General features: G+C 36.9%; 1 protein-coding gene across 1 annotated transcript in view; it reads right to left on the bottom strand.

Moving 5' to 3' along the window:
* CFAP47 (cilia and flagella associated protein 47) overlaps positions 1-21,287 on the bottom strand; it is a 375,387-nt gene that overhangs the window by 150,297 nt on the left and 203,803 nt on the right. Inside the window, exons 43-47 of the mRNA XM_089324690.1 lie at positions 19,456-19,567; positions 18,525-18,751; positions 15,476-15,590; positions 12,660-12,672; positions 9,900-9,925 (exon numbers count right to left, since the gene is read on the bottom strand). Of these exons, the coding sequence (XP_089180816.1) occupies positions 9,900-9,925; positions 12,660-12,672; positions 15,476-15,590; positions 18,525-18,751; positions 19,456-19,567 (493 nt within the window). The remainder of the gene's footprint in view (positions 1-9,899; positions 9,926-12,659; positions 12,673-15,475; positions 15,591-18,524; positions 18,752-19,455; positions 19,568-21,287) is intronic.

Here is a 21,287-nt window from a genome sequence, read left to right as displayed (position 1 = left end):
TTGGGGGTCGGCACTGTGGCAGAGCGGGTTAAAGCCCTGGCCTGAAAAGCCAGAATCCCATATGGGCACCACTTCGAGTCCCAGCTGCTCCTCTTCCAAACTAGCTCTCTTGCTATGGCCTGGGAAAGCAGTAGAAGATGGCCCAAGACCCTGCACCTGCGTGGGAGACCCGGGAGAAGCTCCTGGCTCCTTGCTTTGGATCAGCACAGCTCCGGCCATTGCAGCCATCTGGGAAGTGAACCAGCAGATGAAAACTTGTCTCTCTGTCTCTACCTCTCTCTGTAACTCTGTCTTTCAAAGAAATAAAATAAATCTTTTTTTTAATTTTTTATTTATTTTTTTAAACTTTTATTTAATGAATATAAATTTCCAAAGTACGACTCATGTGTTACAATGGCTTCCCCCCCATATCGTCCTTCCCACCCACAACCCTCCCCTTTCCCACTCCCTCTCCCCTTCCATTCACATCAAGATTCATTTTCGATTATCTTAATATACAGAAGATCAGCTTAGTATACTTAAGTATGGATTTCAACAGTTTGCTCCCACACAGAAACATAAAGTGAAAAATAATAGATGATTTTTTTTAAATGATGATGAAATCAGAGCAGACCTATTGTCATGTTTAATCACAGTGAGAGTCAAGTTGGGAATTGATAATTTCTTTTTTTTTTTTTTTTTACAGAGGATCAGTTTAGTATGCATTAAGTAAGGATTTCAACAGTTTGCACCCCCATAGAAGCACAAAGTGAAATATATTGTTTGAGTACTCGTTATAGCATTAAATCTCAATGCACAGCACATTAAGGATAGAGATCCTACATGAGGAGTAAGTGCACAGTGACTCCTGTTGTTGACTTTAAAAAATTGACACTCCTGTCTATGGCATCAGTAATCTCCCTATGCTCCAGTCATGAGTTTCCAAGGCTATGGAAGCCCTCTGAGTTCTCCGACTCTTATCTTGTTTAGACAAGGTCATAGTCAAAGTGGAGGTTCTCTCCTCCCTTCAGAGAAAGGTACCTCCTTCTTTGATGACCTGTTCTTTCCACTGGGATCTCATTCGCAGAGATCTTTTGCCAGAGTGTCTTGGCTTTCCATGCCTGAAATACTCTCATGGGGTTTTCAGCCAGATCCGAATGCCTTTAGGGCTGATTCTGAGGCCAGAGTGCTATTTAGGACATCTGCCATTCTATGAGTCTGCTGAGTATCTCACTTCCCATGTTGGATCACTCTCCCCTTTATTTACTCCATCGGTTAGCGTTAGCAGGTACTAGACTTGTCTATGTGCTCCCTTTGACTCCCAGTCCCTCCACCATGACCAACTGTGAACTGAGATTGATCACCTGGAACAGTGAGATGGCATTGGTACATGCCACCTCGATGGGATTGAATTGGAATCCCCTGGTATGCTTCCAACTCCACCACTTGGGGCCAGTCAGCCTGAGCATGTCCCAAATTATACATCTCTTCCCTCTCCCATTCCCACTCCCATGTTCAACAGGGATCACATTTCAGTTAATTTTCAACACTTAAGAATAACTGTGTGATAATTACAGAACTAAACCAGTCATATTAAGTAGAACAGACAAAAAAAACTACTAAGAGGGATAATGTATTAAGTTGTTCATTAACAGTCAGGGCTATGCTCATCAAGCCACCGTTTCCCATAGTGTCCACCTCACTCCAACAGGTTTCCCTCTTGGTGTTCAGTCAGTTGTCACCGATCAGGGAGAACATATGGTATTTGTCCCTTTGGGACTGGCTTATTTCACTCAGCATGATGTGTTCCAGATTCCTCCATTTTGTTGCAAATGACTGGATTTCGTTGTTTCTTACTGCAGTATAGTATTCTAAAGAGTACATATCCCATAATTTCTTTATCCAGTCTACCGTTGATGGGCATTTAGGTTGGTTCCAGGTCTTAGCTATTGTGAATTGAGCTGCAATAAACATTAGGCTGCAGACCGCTTTTTTGTTTGCCAATTTAAATTCCTTTGGGTAAATTCCAAGGAGTGGGATGGCTGGGTCGAACGGTAGGGTTATCTTCAGGTTTCTGAGGAATCTCCAGACTGACGTCCATAGTGGCTTGACCAGTTTGCATTCCCACCAACAGTGGGTTAGTGTCCCTTTCCCCCACATCCTCGCCAGCATCTGTTGTTGGTAGATTTCTGCATGTGAGCCATTCTAACTGGGGTGAGGTGAAACCTCATTGTGGTTTTGATTTGCATTTCCCTGATTGCTAATGACCTTGAACATTTTTTCATGTGCCTGTTGGCCATTTGGATTTCCTCTTTTGAAAAATGTCTATTGAGGTCCTTGGCCCATCTCTTAAGTGGGTTGTTGGTTTTATTTTTGTGGAGTTTCTTGATCTCTTTGTAGATTCTGGTTATTAACCCTTTATCTGTTGCATAGTTTGCAAATATTTTTTCCCATTCTGTCGGTTGTCTCTTCACTCTCCTGTTTCTTTTGCAGTACAGAAACTTCTCAATCGTATATATTATATTAATTACATATTATGTAGAATATATGACATATTATACTTTGTTATATGCCATACACTACAGATCAAGTATAATGTAGTTATATATATTAAAATATGCTGAAAACAGATCACATTTGAAATCTTTATAACATTTAATAAGTCCCTCTCAGCTGGTCCAAGGAGGAAGCATTTAATCTTAAGGGCTATCAGAATGTTATTCTTATTCCATGCTATTCATGTAAACATCTTAATATGGAATAACTTTTAACTCAGCAAATAGGACTTCAGGCATATTTTACCAGCTGTTGTTTCTTGATCACTTTTATCCTGAGAGAGGTATTTGAGCCCTGGGAAGCTCACTGGAGCAAATTAGAAGAGAGCATGATGTGATCAAATGTTTTGCTTCATTAACAGATATTATGTAGCCCCATTTTTCTCTTAGATGAACAGACCAAAATACAAATATTTATAATAGGTAATTTAAATAAAATTAAACTTTTTGAATAAGAAATTTAATCTCAAAATGATTACTTTCATCAAGATAAAGAATCACTAGTCATTTCATAAACAATAATTGAAATGCACAAGTATAAAGTTTCTGTCAAAAACTGTTTTGTATCATTTTCTTCTCCCTAAAAATGTTCATTTTCTAATTATTACTGAGTCTGAAAGTTAAATCAAGGGACATTCTCAAGTATATGTATTCCATTTCTTGGATGTTCACGAACAATGACCCTAAAGTGTACACACAATGTCACGCCCTCTCCATTAAATTAAAAAAAAAATCCATGGAAACAGAGGAGTTTTTGGAAAATATGGCTTCAGTTTTGAATATTGCTAAAACAGAATTTATTTACTTTGGTTAAACATATGAAATAATTGATCTAAGAAACATAAGTAGGGATATCATTTATTATAAATAAGAGGCCATGTCTAGGTTAAGGTATTTATCCACAGATGTTTGTTAGAAACTTGGAAACTTTATTAGCCATACCATCATTGTCTTTTTGGGACATGTGTTTTCAAAGTGCTTTGTAATTCTACAATGTAGCAGATGTATTTCCTGCCATAGCCCCTTGAAATATTTCCCGCAGGCCATGAGTTTACCTTAAACAGAGTTTCTCCTCAAAGGCTCTCTAGGACCACAGAATGGCACCCAGTCCCTCCCATGGATCAGGCCAGAAGTGACAGTTAAAGTCTACTGGAGCTGTCCTGAAGAATGAGTCACAATTGGTACAAAATCATCCAACCTTCTTCCCCTACAGTTGAAATAACTCTGAGGTGACTTCTGTGCCAATGCTTCCTGAGATCATCTCTGAAACTATTTGCTTTCAAGACCTGCTCTCATGGTCTGTTGTTGGAAACACTCAATTTAATACATATTCTTGGACTTAGGAGAGAGAGTTCTCTGTCCCAGGCCTCATAGTTCCTAGGGCCTTACTCTGAACCTCCTCCTTTGGCATGGTCTCTTCATGTGCTAAGAGAAAATGGGACAATAGTACAGGCTTACGTGGAGGCCAATCTCATCAATGATCCAAATTCATGAAATAACCATAATTGACAATCCCAGAGTACCTTGATCCTGTTTACAGCACTTGCACCAGAGTCTTCCCTAAGTCCATCCTACTGTTGGAAGACTCTGAGAACTATGGTGTAAGAAGTGAATGTAAGGGGGAAGACTTGGATCAAGAATAAGTGTGGTGGCTGAGGTGTCCATGTGCCTTACAATATCTGTTAAAGGAAGGAAGAGAATTGAGCGGGCACCTGACCAGAATCCAGCTGTGCTGGGCTCTCCTTTTCTAGTGCAAAATTCTGAGGAGTCAAAGAATTCTAAGTTGGAATTTGGTTTTCCAGGTTGGTAGAAAGTTACACTTGTCAAGGTGGAATAATAGAATGTATTCTATTTTAAAATTTTATTGATAACTATTAAAATTTAGACATGTACTCTGTGGGCTTCTGTTTATACTTTTGACCTAGGCATCAACGTTAAAGACAATTTGAAAGATAAAGATAAGATAATTTGAACATGACCTTTCCATTCTCTTTTTTTTCACTCAAAACAGTATATTTTGTTCTACAGTAGAAAACCAACTTGAAATTTTCTCAGTTGTGTTGTGTAGACTGCTTTATATTGCTCAAATGTAGTTCACTTGGGGCATTTTGTTTTCTTTTTTTTTAAGATTTATTTTATTTGAAAGAGTTATAGAGAGGCAGAGGAAGAGAGGCAAAGAATCTCAAAATAAAAAAAAAATGAAGCTGGAGTTGATCTGGTTGAGATAGGACTAGAAGCTAGAAGGTCCTATTCACTCATACAATCTCCCTATAGAAAAATCCGAAGTACTTGAAAAGAATTTTCGGTTTTATAGAGTCTAATTTAAGGTAGTGGGTTTTTTTATTGACTTCATATGCCATAATTATATCAAAATACATTGAAAATATGGCAGAGGTTAAGCAGCAGAGTAAATTAATTGATTTTTAGGTATATTATTAGCAAACAATAATCATAAGTTCTTAATTCATAAAATTTTGAAGAATGTATAATTCTCATTAAATGCATTAATTTATAAAATAAAGTTATAAAATATATGAATAAATACACAAATTATTATGTTTTCAGAAAAGTTTTGATTTGTTAATTATACTTTCATTTTTCTACTACAAAGTTTTAATGGAGGTCTCTTCCTAATATTTCTCATATAAGTCAAAATACAAAGTCACAGTTGGAATTTTCTCTATTTTTAGTTACTTTATAATAGACACATGAGCATTTGCCTCACAAATACTCTAGTAAAGTGATGGATTCACTGTCAGTTAACAATTGCTTATTATTGAGTTTCCTCATTCAATAAGAAAAACATGAAATGTAGCCACAGACTCCATAAAAATAAAAGGATTCAATGTTATAAATTTTAGAATAAGCTTGATTTATTTTGTAAATCATTTTCCAAAAAGGGTTAGTTGCTTAAACAGATTTATTATAATATTCAATAAAATAATATGTGAAGATGATAAAGACTTCTTAATTATTGACAGATTCAATTTTTGAAGTATTGTTAAAATAGATTTTATTACCTTAAAAGAGGGTACACTATTTTTAATTTTCTATCGCCAGGAAAATCTAAAATAGTATTTAAGTATGAAAAGAAAGAGCATGATGAAAAGAGAAAGGGGAAAAGGAAGGATAAAAATAAAAGAGAGATGCAGGTAGGAATTGAGAAGGGAAAAATAGTATGCTAAGAAAATGGCATGCTATCTTTTGCACCTGATGGAAACCAAATGGCTGAGAGCTCTGGACTTGCCTCCCCATGGAGTTTATTAATGTCTGCATGCAGAGAAGACATTTCTGAATGTATGCTATTCCACGTGCAATTTTGCTGAAAAGTAGTAACTGCACATCTCCCAAGTGCCTTAAAGCATAGGAAAAAAGGCTGTAGAAAACTTCAAAGTCCTATCTACCGTAAGTAAACGGCAAGGATTACAGATTATTTACAGCATAACCAAGTTAGACTTAATACAGAAAAGCCTTGTATTACTAATTTTGTTGTTCAAGTACAATACTGCCCTACTATTTTCTTTTAGTTTGATCTATCAATCATAGACAGGTATATAAAGATTTCTGACCATGCTTGAGAATGTGTTTATTTCTCCTTTTGTGTTTGTTAATTTTACTTCATACATTCTTAAGAACATGTAGTTAGATGTAATTAAGTTCAGATTTTTTTCCTAAGTTGGATTTTCCCTGTTTTATTAAGTTTTATACATATGTATATGCTGTAAGTCTACATATTCTAATATATTCATTCCAGCTATTTTCTGATTAGTAAATACCTGGTATAGGTTTTGGATGTTTTACCAGGTAATTTTATAAATAGAATACAACTGTATTTTCTTTACATTGTGAAAATACCAACTGATTATAGCGTAGTCTGTATAGTTATTTTTATTTATTATATGTGTTTATTGTAACATCTCATTTTTTGCTTCTCTTTTCTGTATCCTTTCTGTAGTTCTTCTCTGTTCTTGTACTCTAGTGGATTTATCAAATTTTTTTATTTCCTTTTATGCTTCTACTTGTTTGGAAATTATACATTCTATATTCTATAGCTAAAGTTCATGGGATTTACTCATACTTTCTTTATTTTAAGATTTTATTTATTTGAGAGGTTGAGTTGCAGATAGTGAAAAGGAGAGACAGAAAGATCTTCCATCGGCTGGTTCACTTCCAAAATGGCCACAAAGCCTGGATCTGGGCCAATCAGAAGCCAGGAGTCAGGATCTTCTTTGGGGTCTCCCATACAGGTACAGGGGCCTAAGTGCTTGGGCCATCTTCTACTGCTTTTCCAGGCCATAGTAGAGAGCTGGATTGGAAGAGGATAGCCAGGACTAGAACTGGCACCCATATGGGGTGCCCATGCCGCAGGCAGAGGATTAATTTACCCTGTCACAGTGCTGGCCCCATAGCCACACTTTCTGATTATTTTTATTAACCACTGATCTTCTGATCTCAATTATTTCTTCTGAATTAAATTTCCTTAGCCATAAGTATATCTTACACATGTTCTTTTAGCAAATATGTGTAAGATTTAAATTGTCTAAATTGCAGACAAATTTCTAAAATTTTAAGATAGGAATAGTTTTATTTAATCCTTAGTCTTGAGTGATGGTTTACTTCAATAAAAATTTCTAGGCTGACAGTTAATTTCTATGAGCACTACAATTCTATTATCTTATGGCTTCTCTTGTTACTGTTAGCAACTGCGCATTTAGTATAAGTTTTGTTCCTTTGAAAATAACCCTTATCTCATTGCTTTTCAGAATTTTTCTTGTCATTCTAGTCTGTTGTTTCTATTTCTGTTGTAGCCCATCTTACATGTGAATTTCAGTGTCACTCTGCTGTCTTTTGGCATTGTAAGACATTTATTTCTGTCTTTGCTTTTCGTGTTTGCTTCTAGAAATAGGAGAGATTTATCTTTCCTGAGTGATCTCTTCTAAAGGATCTCATTCCCCTGTCCCAGTGCACTGATTTCTTAGGTCTAAATGTGGAGGCAGCTCAATGCACAGCCCTTGGCCCAATTCCTGCATCAAGCAGTCACATATTAATTGTAGGTAGGTCATTTTCTTGTATTTACTGATGGCTTTTGACTAATCGAGGGGAAAATATGCATCTTAGGAAATCTCTTTTTCTTCTCAGTAATTAACAAACTCTGAGCCCAACAATGTGTGCCACAACTCAGACTCTTGGGATCTCTGCCACCACCAGCACTAGATCTGCATGTTAGATTCTATACAATCCTTAGCAGAATGACGGTCCTCCACATTGTCCCCTGCCATTATTTTAAGCCTAGAGGTGGTTTTTTTCCCTTTTTTTTTTTTTCAGAAGGATTGCAAACAGAAGTGTTAATAGAGTGCAGGAGCAGTAAGCAAAAGGTTACCTTGGAAAGCACTTCACGTAAATTCATTCATTCATTCAGAAGACATTTTTGAACACCTACGAGGTGCCAGGAGGTGTACAATTAAAAAAAAAGTTCCTGGTTTTCTGGTACATGTAGATAATAAATTTCTGAGGAAAAAGCAAATCGTGAAAGAAGACTTTTCCTCTTTATACCTAAATTATGTTTTAATTGCACTGGTGGCTGTGGCAACTATTAAATGTGGCATTCAATCTGGCCACATCAGCTCAGTAATTAGTAGTAATTCCTCATACGCTTCATGTAAATGGCTGGCTGTTATCTTTTCTCCCCATTGCTGTTGAATTTTTGAATTTCTCTGTGTCTTCATGGATTACTTAAAGGAAAATTAGAAGGCCTCTCAAGGAGTTCCAGTTTACCAGTATTTTAACTAAGAAGTTGTCTTTTTTATAATTTTATAAGAAGACAGAATTTCCCAGAAAAATGAACTGAAATAAGATTTCACTTTCTAATTAACCCCTCCATGGGAAGGGGAACAAGGGATTGCTGATGGCAAATTAACTTTGTGTTTTACATGTTCATTTCTGAATACCGTAAACTTTCTCTAATTGTCTCATATTAAAAATAAAATCCATTTTGATGGAGTTGGTTTTTAAGTTATTACAGATTGATTCACTAAGTGTGCAAATCAGTTTGAATGAGCTTCCTGCAAGCCAATAAACAGGATGTTCTCAGGACTTAAAGTAGGGTAAAAGGCTTATAAAATATTTGATTAAATGGCTCCCTAAACATATTATTGCAGATATATGTTCCCCAGAGAAGACCTAATAGAAAGAATATGAAAAAACCATTGGACCCCATTCTCTGTAGATGTAAAACAATAAAAAGCAAACTGAGTCATTTATCAAACTGCAAATTTTTTATATCAAAACTATAAGAATAAGGGGCATTTGTAATCTTGGATATTATAATTATGTTGACCTGGTTATATTAAGTTACTTGAATTAAATTATATTTTAATAATATGGACACAATCATGTCTCATTGTTGCATAGTGCAGAGTAGGAAGAAAGACCCTGGAGTGGGTAGAAAAGCCTGAATGTTAGGACAGGATATACTGGCAAGTGAACATATAGACTGTGAGAAGACACGGATGAGAGGGCAGCCAGAGAAAGGTATATTAGTCAAGAACAGTTAGCAGATTTTTTTTTCAATTTATTTTGACAGATAGAGTTAGACAGTGAGAGAGAGAGACAGAGAGAAAGGTCTTCCTTCCGTTGGTTCACAACCCAAATGGCCGCTACAGCTGGAGCTATGCCAATCCGAAGCCAGGAGCCAGGTGCTTCTCCTGGTCTCCCATGTGGGTGCAGGGCCCAAGCACTTGGGCCATCCTCCACTGCCTTCCCGGGCCACAGCAGAGAGCTGGACTGGAGGAGGAGCAACCAGGACAGAATCCGGCACCCATATGGGATGCCGGCGCCACAGGCAGAGGATTAACCAAGTGAGCCATGGCACCGGCTCCTTATCAGAATTTTTGAAAGTAGAAAATAAGCTTGTAATTGGGAAAGTGCCACTGAGAAACAGGAAATGGATCTAGTTGTTATAAAAAGGCCAGATACATAGACAGGAAAGTCCCAGGATTCCAAATTCAAGAGAAACATTACTATTAGAGTTACCCAGGGCATTGTAGACCAAGACCAATTGCAGGAAGTGTGTGCTAGTACCTGTGGGAAAGAGTCAGGCAGAAACAAGCCAGAAACAAACTAGGGTTTTAACAAAGTAAAAGTCCGTGCCAATGGGCTACCCAAGACAGAGGGAGATACATCACAAAGATGGGGTAATGCAACTGAGGAGGCAGGGCTAACATATGTAGTATCAGACCGGTACTCGCCAGCCTGCAAGTATAACATGGGAGATCAGTGGTCAGCACAGATGGGCTTCTGGATCCACAGGTAGATGAGATTTTACACCAATATCTATAAGCAGGTATAAGTCTGGGTTTGTGAGACATGATGCTTTCACAATTTGGGCAACCCTTTTCAAGAGAAATAATGTAAAACTACAAATATAAAATTATATACAGTGAGTAGGAAGAGGGGTGGAAAAAGTTAAGACTCATAAGTCTTAAATTCCATTTGTAACAAACTAAATCTTGTCACTGAAATCTCTAAATGCTTCAATAACATTTCATAGACTTATTAATATTCTGTTGGCTGATGGTAAGGGGTATTAAAGATGAGAAGCTTAGAAAATTATTAAAAAGCAACATTTATCAAGTATATCATACAGCATTTAATTCTTAAAATGTATTACATTTATCACTTACAGTATATAACATTTATTCTTAACATGTATTATCTCATTAAATGTGTATGATATTCAGAAGAGGTAGATATAATTATTTTCTCCTTTTGCAAACTGCTGATAATAACCTGAATCATAACAGTGAGTATACAAAAGAAGGAGAAAATTATAGAATATTTACAAAATGGATTGTGGGTATGAGCTCCAAAACAGATGTTTAGGACAGTATAACAAGATTTCTAGTATGAGAGACACATTCCTACCATATGAAATGATAAAGATTACATCACAAGGAACAAACTGATGCAGAAAAGCAATGCATTTGTTTTGAATTTGAGGAATATATATCTCTATGTATCCATTTGTATGTTTATTGGCATATCTGCATCTTTAGGGGAAAATTGCTCATCTGCCTCTGAATATAAAAGTTGAAAATGGAAGGAAAGGGGTAGGAATAGAACTGCGTATTGGTGATATTGATAAAAGTTTTAATTATGGGAATGTGCAACATTTCTCAGGATGTATGTAAAGACTATTAATCCCAGAGGGAAAAGGATACTCTCGAAGATTCCCACAATATGTGGCAAACAGAAGAACTCACAAAGAAGCTAAGAATGAATTTTGTCAAAAGGATAGATAAATGCAGGCAACCAGGATGAAACCTTTTATCAACTATCCAGAATTCTAGGATTAGATTAATTTAATCATTTGGGTTACATGTAATAGAGATTTGGTAAGATGTAGACTGAGAGTGGGCCACTGCATTTGGTAATTAGAAAGCAACTGTGTGTTTTACTGCAGCATGAGGGCAAAGGATAGATTTGACAGGTTGCTAAGGGAACTACTGATGCAAGAATTGAAACTACAGATAAGAATTTACTCGTCTGAGAACTATGGAGGCCATGGGAAAGGTAAAGGCAAAGATTTCTTCAATTTTTCAAGCATGAGGATGCTTGGGAGTTAGAAAGATTCACTGTCAGAGAAGAAGGAACGGTGTTAAATGATGAAGAACCCCCAAACAGGTTATCTAGGTAGAGATAAATGGTAAACATAGCAAGTGTCTTCTGACACTGAGGGAAAGAAACGTGGAGGTTAAAGAATTGTAATCAAGAGTGTGGATTTATGCAGGAGCTGGGGCACAGGAGCAGTGGCAGAGAATATGGAACAATTTACTTGCTTGAGCTTGTTTTTCTGAACAAGTTCCAGAAAAGCTTATTTTGCAACATGTACTCAGAGATGACCAGACCCTCCCCCCCACCCCCGAACAAGGAAAGCTGCTGAGGCAGGCTTCTGAACACACAATGTATAAAGATGCATATGGCAAGCAGGGAGGATCCTCCTGTTCCCCCTTTGCTATACTCTGAATATTCTCTTAACCCTTGATATAAGAGCCCTGGCAAACTGGTTTTCTCAGTAGCAGTTTCTTTAGGAATGGGTTAAGTCACCTCCTGCAGTGCTGGTATCCTGTATGAGGGCTGATTCCAGGCCTGGCTGCTTCAGTTCTGATCCAGCTCCCTGCTAATGACCCTAGGAAGGCAACAGAGGATGGCCAAAATGGCTGGGCCCCTGCACCCACATGAGAGACCCAGAAGGAGTTCCTGGCTCCTGCTCCAGCCCCAGCCTTTGGACCATTTGGGAGAGTGAACCAGCAGATGGACGATATCTCTCTCTGTAACTCTGCCTTTAAAATAAAACAAAATTAATCTTAAAATAATAAAGCTTTCTTCTGAGTGACCCTTACTTAAGACTGAGTGAATGGACTTCCTATGTCTACTAACAGATGTGTTTCTGTAGTCTCTTTTCCTGTGTGAGAAAGGGAACACAGTCATTTACATGGTAGATGTGGGGATGGAGGAAAATGGAGTGAAAATATGTTTGTGGAAACTCATAACACTGTGGAAAGGTTATGGTGAGAGTCCATGGATAGGCAAGTATAGGATCAAGGCCTACATGAGGTCTCAAACAGAAACATTAGAAGGATTAGATGTGAGAAGCCATATAAACCAACCATCATGGTTCTTTGCACATTGTCGTCTTCACTAAACATAAAATCGACCCTATTCCACTAACATAAAAGAGTCACGAGATCACTGAGATCTATGAGGTAAGACAAGTGGTGTCCCTTTCCCATAGCAGTTTGTCATAACTGCGCATTTACAACGTACATACATGTACAATTTCCATGAAGTATATGTGTGTGTGTGTGTACATTGGTTGCATCTGCAGAAATTGACGAACCTACTTACTTCTGTGCAGAGGAACATTCTTTATAGTTTCATTTCCTTCAGATGAAAGCATTATATGTTAAATGGTAGAATGGGAAAATAATGTTTTTCCAAATGGTGGGACTTAAGTAACTATGGATTTAAGTAAATTATTAAAAAAAACAATTTTACTATCATCTACCATTAATCATAAAGGTATAACTTTCATTATGAATTCGATACAGGTAAAGGATAGACAACATTGGGGCTGGCACTGTGATGTAGTGGATAAAGCTGAAGCCTATAGTGCTGGCATCCCATAAGGGCGCCAGTTTGAATCCTGGCTGCTCCACTTCCGATCCAGCTCTCTGCTATGGCCTGTGAAAGGAGTTGAAGATGGCCCAAGTCCTTGGGCCCCAGTACCAACATGGGAGACCTGGAAGAAGCTCCTAGCTCCTGGCTTCAGATTGGCACAGCTCTGACCATTGTAGCCATTTGGGGAGTGAATCAGTGGATGGAAGACCTCTCTCTCTCTCTGCCTCTGCCTCTCTGTAAATCTACCTTTCAATTAATTAAATCTTTTTTTAAAAAAAAGAATAGACAACATTAATATAATAATAAAGATAGCAATTTTAATACATCAAAACTAACTCCTGTTGATAAGTATAGAATTTATTAAGAGTTTATAAATTTAAGACTACTTCCACCTTTCTCCTGCACTTATGCAGGAACACTGGGTTATTCCTCCACATAAATACTTGTCAGTTCTTTTTCTTTCCACCCCACCCCATAAAATAGAATATTTATTTCTGTATTAGCATACTTATTGCTCGGAATTTGCCTATTTCTTCTTTTTTTTAAGATTTATTTATTTATTTGAAAGGCAGAGTTACACAGAGAGACTGAAGCAGAGAGAGAGAGAGAGAGAGATCTTCCATCCACTGGCCAGCTCCCTTGATGGCTGCAATGGTGGAAGCTCTGCCGATCCAAATCCAGGAGCCAGGAGCTTCCTCTGGGCCTCCCACGCAGGTGTAGAAGCCCAAGGACTTGAGCCATCTTCTATTGCTTTCCTATTTTTTCCAGCAGAGAGCTGGATCAGAATTGGAGCAGCCAGAACTTGAACTGACACTCATATGGGATGCCGGCACTACAGGCAGCAGTCTTACCCACTATGCCACAGCACAGGCCCCCTATTTGTTCCAATATTGGTTTATACCACAAAATATGATTTTAAGACTTTACATCTAATATATTTATACTCGAATTTTGATGGAAGGCTATTTACTAGAGCTAATCATCTACATTATTTTCCTTTTCATAATCATGTACATTGTTGAAAAATAGGTAATACAGGTGGTAGGGTGTGCCTTTATTTGACTTATTTTCTACCTGGAGTTATGATAGTACTTTTTTTGAGGCAGTCTTATATTCTTTTTAAACTCAATTCTTTTAAATCTTTGATGAAAAGTGTGGAAACAAATGTGGGTTGGAAATATCCCTCTACAAACTCAACTGCACAGAACAACAATTGGAACATGAACATGCCAGCATCCCATATGGGCACCTGTTCAAATTCTGGCTATTCCACTTCTGAACCAGCTCCCTGCTAATGCATGCAGAAAGGCAGTGGAGGATGGCCCAAGTGCTTGGGCCCTTACACCCATGTGGGAGACCCAGAAGAAGCTCCTGGTTCCTGGCTTTGGCTTGGCCCAGCCTCAGCTATTGCAGCCATTTGGGGAGTGAACCAGCAGATGGAAGATATCTCTCTCTCTCCTTCTCTCTCTTTCCTTCTCTCTGTATCTTTGCCCTTCAAATAAATAAATAAATAAATAAATCTTTTTTAAAAATTATCATAATAAAAAATTCATTTAAAATTTTAATAGTACATCCCCAAACTGGAGTTAATAAAGAATAAAAAAGACAACAACTTAAGATGATAACGATGTTGAGGATGACTGTTGGTAAGCCAAATATGGCCTCACAGATGTTTTGGGTAGCTCAGGATTTTAGTTATGTTACTTATCTTATTTTTGAGAGGCAGAGAAACAAAGAGAGAGAGAGAGAGAGAACAAGTGAGCTGTCAACTGCTAGTTCATTCCCCAATTGGCTCCAGGGGTGGGAGGTAGGAATGCAATTTAGATCTCCCACATGGGTGGCAGGAACCCAATTACTTGAGGCATCACCACTGCCTCCCAGGGTCAACTTTAGCAGGAAGATGGAATCAGGAGACTAAGGTGGAAACAGAACCCAGGCACTCTGAAGTGGGACATGGGTATCTTAAACTCTGTACCTAAAGCTTGCTCTGGGATTTTGTTTTTGTTTTTATTGTTTTTAATCTGAATATTTAGACATGGCGTCAAGCCCTCCAGTTCACCATAGGGGTTCATTATCCTTTATTGTCTTAAAGCAGACATATCTAACTCTTAAATGTTTGTTACTTGCTTGGCCAATGGGTCATTGCATCTAAAGTGATCCATCCATCCTGAGAAGGTAAAGTAAATTTATTATTCTGTAATTTATAACTTGTAACTGCCCTTTCAGGCTTAGAAGACTTAGAGATATTTTATAGTTCGCACAAATCCATAGGAGAACACATGGAAATTTAAGAAAACCAAATTCAACAAAAACATAAGTTGGCATCCCTAACACTGGAGTTATAATACATTGTAGAAATAGCTCTAGTGAAGAAATTACATTCTTATTATTATTCAAAAGCCTGAAAGAAACTGAAAAGTAAAAATACTTCTGAATAGTTAAGACTACTTATTCACACTGTTTACATCTTACTACTTTCATTTTATAAGTGTATTAATATTCATATAATCTTCCTTATGCTTTCTTGATCACAACAACAGAATAAAGGGGCACCAGGAGACCAGTACTAAGTACTCAACTAATAAAGATCCTGGTCCAGATCAGAGATAAATTATCACAAATGCCACGTTGTTTTCCACTGATATGCGCTTGCTATTAACATGCCTGGACACAGATACTTCGATACACACATTTTTGATTACCTGGTTTCGTTGTAGGCTTGATTCTTTCAGATTGAGTCAGTTTAGTTGGAGGTTCTAGACTTTGAGGGATGTAGATTTTCTTGGGAATATTAAAATGTTCTGGAAGGCTCACTTCAGTTGTATATAAAACAGACTTAGGCTTCTTCAACTTTGAAATATTAAACAGCACAAGAGACTGTAAATGAGCAGTAAAATTGAAATGTAAATTTCTTAATTTTACATCCAAAACACAAAAGATATCATTATACATTTAGACCAAACATTCGGGAAAACAATTTCACCAAGGGATTGAATTTGTTTATTTCTTTAGAGACCTTATTACACACTTGGTGAAAGACAGAACCAAAACATTTCAAAGAACCAATATAGCGAGAAAGGCTCAGTGGTCCCTGATCTAATGCTTTCACTATGGGAGAATTAATTGCCTTGGGGGGAAACCATTCCTTTGGTAAACAGCATTGAGAACGTGCTCTCTTTGAGTTGAAATCTGAACTCCCTCACATCTACCAATCAGATACAGTTATTTGCCGTGGAATCTGAGCCCTCCTTTTACTCAAGAAAATTTTGTGAATGTATAAAAGCAGCTAAGTCCTACCCCACCACAAACATATAAAAATCTTTCTTATCTAAGGTTGACATTTTTAGTTCCTTCAACCATTAATCATATAATAATGTGGGTTACAACTGATGCTATTCATAAACAAATCTAGACACAATACTGTCCTTCCTAAAACAAGACAGGGAAAATAAACACAATTTTCCAAGTGTAATTGAAGTAATTCATAAGCGACATTTGTTTTGTTAAGCACATTTCAAATTCAATTAAATGATTACAAGACACATATCATGCATTAGATGCCAAGGAGTAGACAAAAATACGTAAGATTTTCAGGTTTTAGGAACTCATAATCTGATGGGATAAAGAAGAAAACATAAAACTAAATCTAGGAGGCAACACTGTTGTGTAGAGGGTAAAGCTGTTGCTTGCAATGCTGGGCGCCATTTCAAGTCCCGGATGCTCTACTTTTGATCCAGCTCCCTGCTAATGCACCTGGAAAGGCAATGGAGGATGGTCCAAGTGCTTGGGCCCCTACACCCATGTGGGAGACCCAGAAGAATCTCCTGGTTTCTGGCTTTGGATCAGCCCAGCTCTGGCCGTTGCAGCCATTTGGGGAGTGAACCAATGGATGAAAGACCTCTCTCCCTCTCTCTGCTTCTGCCTCTCTGTAACTCTAACTTTAAAATAAATAAATCTTTTAAAAAAAGCCCTAAATCTTATACAAAACATAGTTTATTAAATGCAATAGTAAATACAAGAAATGTGCTGGATTCCAGGGAGAAAGCTAAAGGAAGAGGAAGAAAAATAGAACCTATATATAATGGCAAGCATGTCTGTGGATAAAATCACCTCCGTCAATAATTTTTTTATTTAAACAATCTGCTTGCAAGAGATAATAATGTAGAAAAAGTAATTCAAAAGGAAAAAGAGGGAGAAAGAACTATGGAGAACCATGATAGGCTTAAGATTTGAAATAGCCACTCATTAAAATTTTTATTGTAATAAGATACTGAAAGCTGAAGATAAACTTTCCTATATTCATTGTTTTATAAAAATATGCATTTCAATTTAAGCATAAGAGAATTATCAGTTTCTTAGAGGCACAATATGAATGGGTAAGTAAAAGGGCATCAAAGCTTCAGGAATTAACACTTGTGAGACAATCACAACTTAGAATCCAGGTCATCCTTAAAATATCATCAGTTAAGGACCAGTGCTGTGGTGTAGCAGGTTAAAGCCCTGGAATGCCAGCATCCCATTTGGGCACCGATTGGAGTGCAGACTGTTCTACTACTGATCCAGTTACCTGCTGATGCGCCTGGGAAAGCACTGGAGGGTGGTCCAAATGCTTAGGCTCCTGCACCCACATGGGAGACCTGGAAGAAGCTCCTGGCTCCTGGCTTCGGATTGACCCAGTCTGGCCATTGAGGCCAATTTGGGAGTGAACCAGTGGATGGAAGATCTCTCTCTCTCTCTCTGCCTCTGCCTCTCTCTGTAACTCTTTCAAATAAATAAATAAATTCTTTAACAATAATAATAAAATAATATCAATTAGTTATTAGAAATCCGTGATTAGGCTGTATTGAATCTAATAGTTTAACAAATGAAAACACAATAAATCACTTACACAATGTCAAGTATTTTATTGTAAAATGTACAAATAAGGTAAACCTTAAACAACAAGGAAAAATTTATAAAAATGTGTGGTAAGTAGCTAAATCCAAATTCTACTGATAGCTTTTTAGCAGAGATCTGAAGTAATTGTCAGTGACAACCCTCAGATGTCTAGAGGAAAAAGTAGAAAACCCTAGGGAGCATGAGCGGAGTGTTTGAAGAATAGCAAGGAGTCTGTGCTGAGGGAGAGGCACGAGTGAATGTGGTCCAGTAGAAGAGCTGAGATGTGCAGAGGGGGCAGACTAACCAGGGAGGTCGTGTAGACTGTCCTAATGATACTGGTCTTTATCTGACATAGGCTGCAAATCCAGTAGAGAAATCTGCCCAGAGGAACAATATGACCAGGTTTACATGTACCTTATGCCAACCATAAAAAAAGATCATAACTTATTTTAAGCTATAATAATAGTCTATAGTAATAGCAGTGATAATAATAGGCATCACAATATCATGTATAAAGAAAACAAATAATGTGTATCAGGTAGTAGGGTAAATAGTTTATGTAATTATCTCAGTTTTCATATATGACTTGTATCTTCAAATTAAAAATATAAAAACTGAGGCTTGAGATTTAAAAGTTAGCCAAAGCATTCTAATGTACAACCAGAATTGACAACTGCTATGTTTATGACTCCACTGTAATGCCTGTAATTACATAATAGAATGTTTTGCTTCATATTTAGTATTTAATGAGGTTACAAAGACAGAGTAAAGCAGAGAGAGAGAGAGAGAGGAAGCTTCTGAGCTGTCTTTCTGGAAAAAACAATATACATCCTTTATTTATGTAAAAATGCTGTTAGGATTAATTAACAACTGTTAATCATAAATTGGTAAAGAGAGAGTAATTTAAGTGCATCATCAGTCCTTCATTCCTACCTCAACCTTGGTCAGCCCCAGGAGCGCGATGGCCACTCGAACGCTACTGCTCTCCAGAGTGCCTGTGAGCAGCCTTCGCTCATACTCTATATTTGACATCTGTTGTTGTGCTGCAAAAGCCAAGGCCTTTTCCTTGGCTTCATTAGTCAGTGGCAATTTAAGGTCCATATCCAGGGTATGATGGAGTTTGCATTTTAAGTATAGCACTGGATCTGCCTTACTATGCACTAGGGGAAGCAAAAACATTCATGAATGCAAGGAACTTTTAAGCCTGAAATTTTGATGTTGTTATCCAGGACTCATGTGAGTGGTTTGAAAGATGAGACTGCAGTTATGGTCTACATTAAACACAATTAAAATAAATGAGTAATTTGTATTAGTTCTAATTCAATGATTCAAGTGTAAGTCAGGAATTCTCTAAGAAGAGTTCTCTGGTATTCTCTAAGAAGGATTCCTGTAACATGGCTCTTTCAAAGAAGCATCATCAACATGCTCAAAAATTTAGTAACCATTTTTCTCCTATCAATGATAAGGAGGAGGAGGAATAGAAATAAGTGGCAAGGGTTGCCATTTTCTTTCACTGACTTTACATTAAAATGCAAAAATCAAGGGTTAATTATCCAAAACCAGAAGGCAGAGTATAATTCCACATTTTGTAACAATTATAGATTGTTAGTGTAGTGATTTCCAAAGTACTTGAAAAAATTGAAATTCTTGCTGAATAAACACTTTGTATTTCAAATTATAATCTTTACCAGAAGTCTAAAAACTAAAACTTAAAAAAAGAATCACCACTGACACTTTAGATTGATAATAAAATTAAAAGAAGACCTTCTAAAATCTAATTACATACTCTGAAGATGCTTTAGTGACTATGAGGAATAGGCTCATTCTTTAACGTTATGAATGAAACAAAATATATATACTCTACCTTCTTCAGGAGAACAGTTGTAGTCAATTGGAGTTGAAGGTTTCATTGGAAGGAAACTCGAAGGCAAAGGGATCAAACCTTTTCCTTCCACAGCATATACTATTTCTCCAATCTAAAACACATGCACACAATAATAGTAAATATTAAAAGCTGATAAATATGATAAATCTTTATGATACAAAGATACCCTGCATATCACAATGCATTGCAATTTTCTACTCAACATAGGGTTTAAATATGTAGCCAAAGATGAGGCTAAAGTATAGCTATACCATAGCATAGGGGAAATTTTGCAAGCAACCAGATACAAAGATTGCTTAAGGCCTCAGGATAGCACTGACAGCAATCAATCTTTATGGATACAAATATAATTGGGAAACTTCTATCTTAAAATGTACAAACAAGCAAGCAAATTTTCCACTTCACTCCATAACTTACTATTAGTTGGTCTATAATTTATTATTATTTTAAAATGCACAAAGAAGCAAGCAATTTTCCCCTTCATTCTATAACTTAATATTTTTTCAGGGAATCTGAGTTCCCAAGAGTCTAGATCTCAAAGTGTAGGCCCTCAAAACAACCATGTGAGAGCCTTAAAATCTTTTACAACAAATAACTTGTCATGAAGTACAGAGGGCTAAATAGAGAGGCATAAGTAGAAGTAGGCACCATGCAAGGACAGTAGCATGAAATAGCTAAAGACCAGTGGAAATGGCATGATTGTTTCATTTTTTTTTTTTTTAATTTGAAAAAGAGAGCGAGAGACAGAGAGAGCTCCCATGTATTGGTTCACTCCACAGCAACAGCTGTGGCTGGGCTAGGTGAAAGTCAGGAGCACAGAAGTCAATCTAAATTCCTTACACGCATGGGTAGGACTCAAGTAATTGAGCCATCATATATTGCCTCTCAGCATGTGCATTAGAAGGAAGCTAGAACAATTTAATTTAGGCACATTGTTATGGAATACAGGTGTCCTAACCATGCCACTAAATGTCTGACCACCACACATCTGGTTTTATTAGCTATTAAACCTCAGAAAAATTTACTTAATCTGAGTTTCATTTTTCTCTTCTGTAAAATGGGATGAACAATAACTTTAGGAAACTAGAATTTTAAGGAATAGAAGTAGGAAAAAAGGGAACCTCAAAAGATATATTTTAAAAGATACATACAATCACAGTAGAAGAACCTTATTTAGATGCTGATATAAACAAACTTGAAATGACAGAAAAACATACAAATATGAGACAGGATAATATGAACACTTCCTGGATGTTTGATAATATTAAGGAAAAATTTACAATTTCTAGTAGTAATAGTGTCATTGTCATGTCAGAAAAGGGAATCATTGCTGTAGAGATACCTGCTGAATTTTTATGAATAAAATTATGTTCTGATTGGCATTTACTTCTGTTATTTCCTTTTCTTAGTTCTCTAAAAATTTGCTCTTCTTTATTGAACTAGATTTCTAAGTCACCTCTACACAGTAAAGGAAACAACTGATAGAGCAAAGAGATAACAATGGGTGGATGGATATTAGAAACATGATGTAGATATACAATGGAATACTACCAGCCTGAGAGGAAATGATATTTGTGTCCACCATAGCATCACATATGTTGGGAAGATATCTGAACTCTCTTGTTTATTGCCACACTATGCAATAAACTATTCTACTCATGTGGAATCTCAAAAAGTTGATCTCATAGAAGTAGACAGTGGAATAGTTATTATGAGAAGATGTGAGATGTGGAGGGCCGGAGGGAGAGGCAGACAGAATATGGTTGAGAAAAGATAACAAAATAACAGTTACAATGGAAGAATAATTTCTA

This window comes from Oryctolagus cuniculus, chromosome X (assembly GCF_051225735.1).
Source record: "Oryctolagus cuniculus isolate XC-2025 breed Fujian yellow rabbit chromosome X, ASM5122573v1, whole genome shotgun sequence".
Classification (NCBI taxonomy): Eukaryota; Metazoa; Chordata; class Mammalia; order Lagomorpha; family Leporidae; genus Oryctolagus; species Oryctolagus cuniculus.
This window is presented reverse-complemented; position numbering and strand designations above follow the sequence as displayed.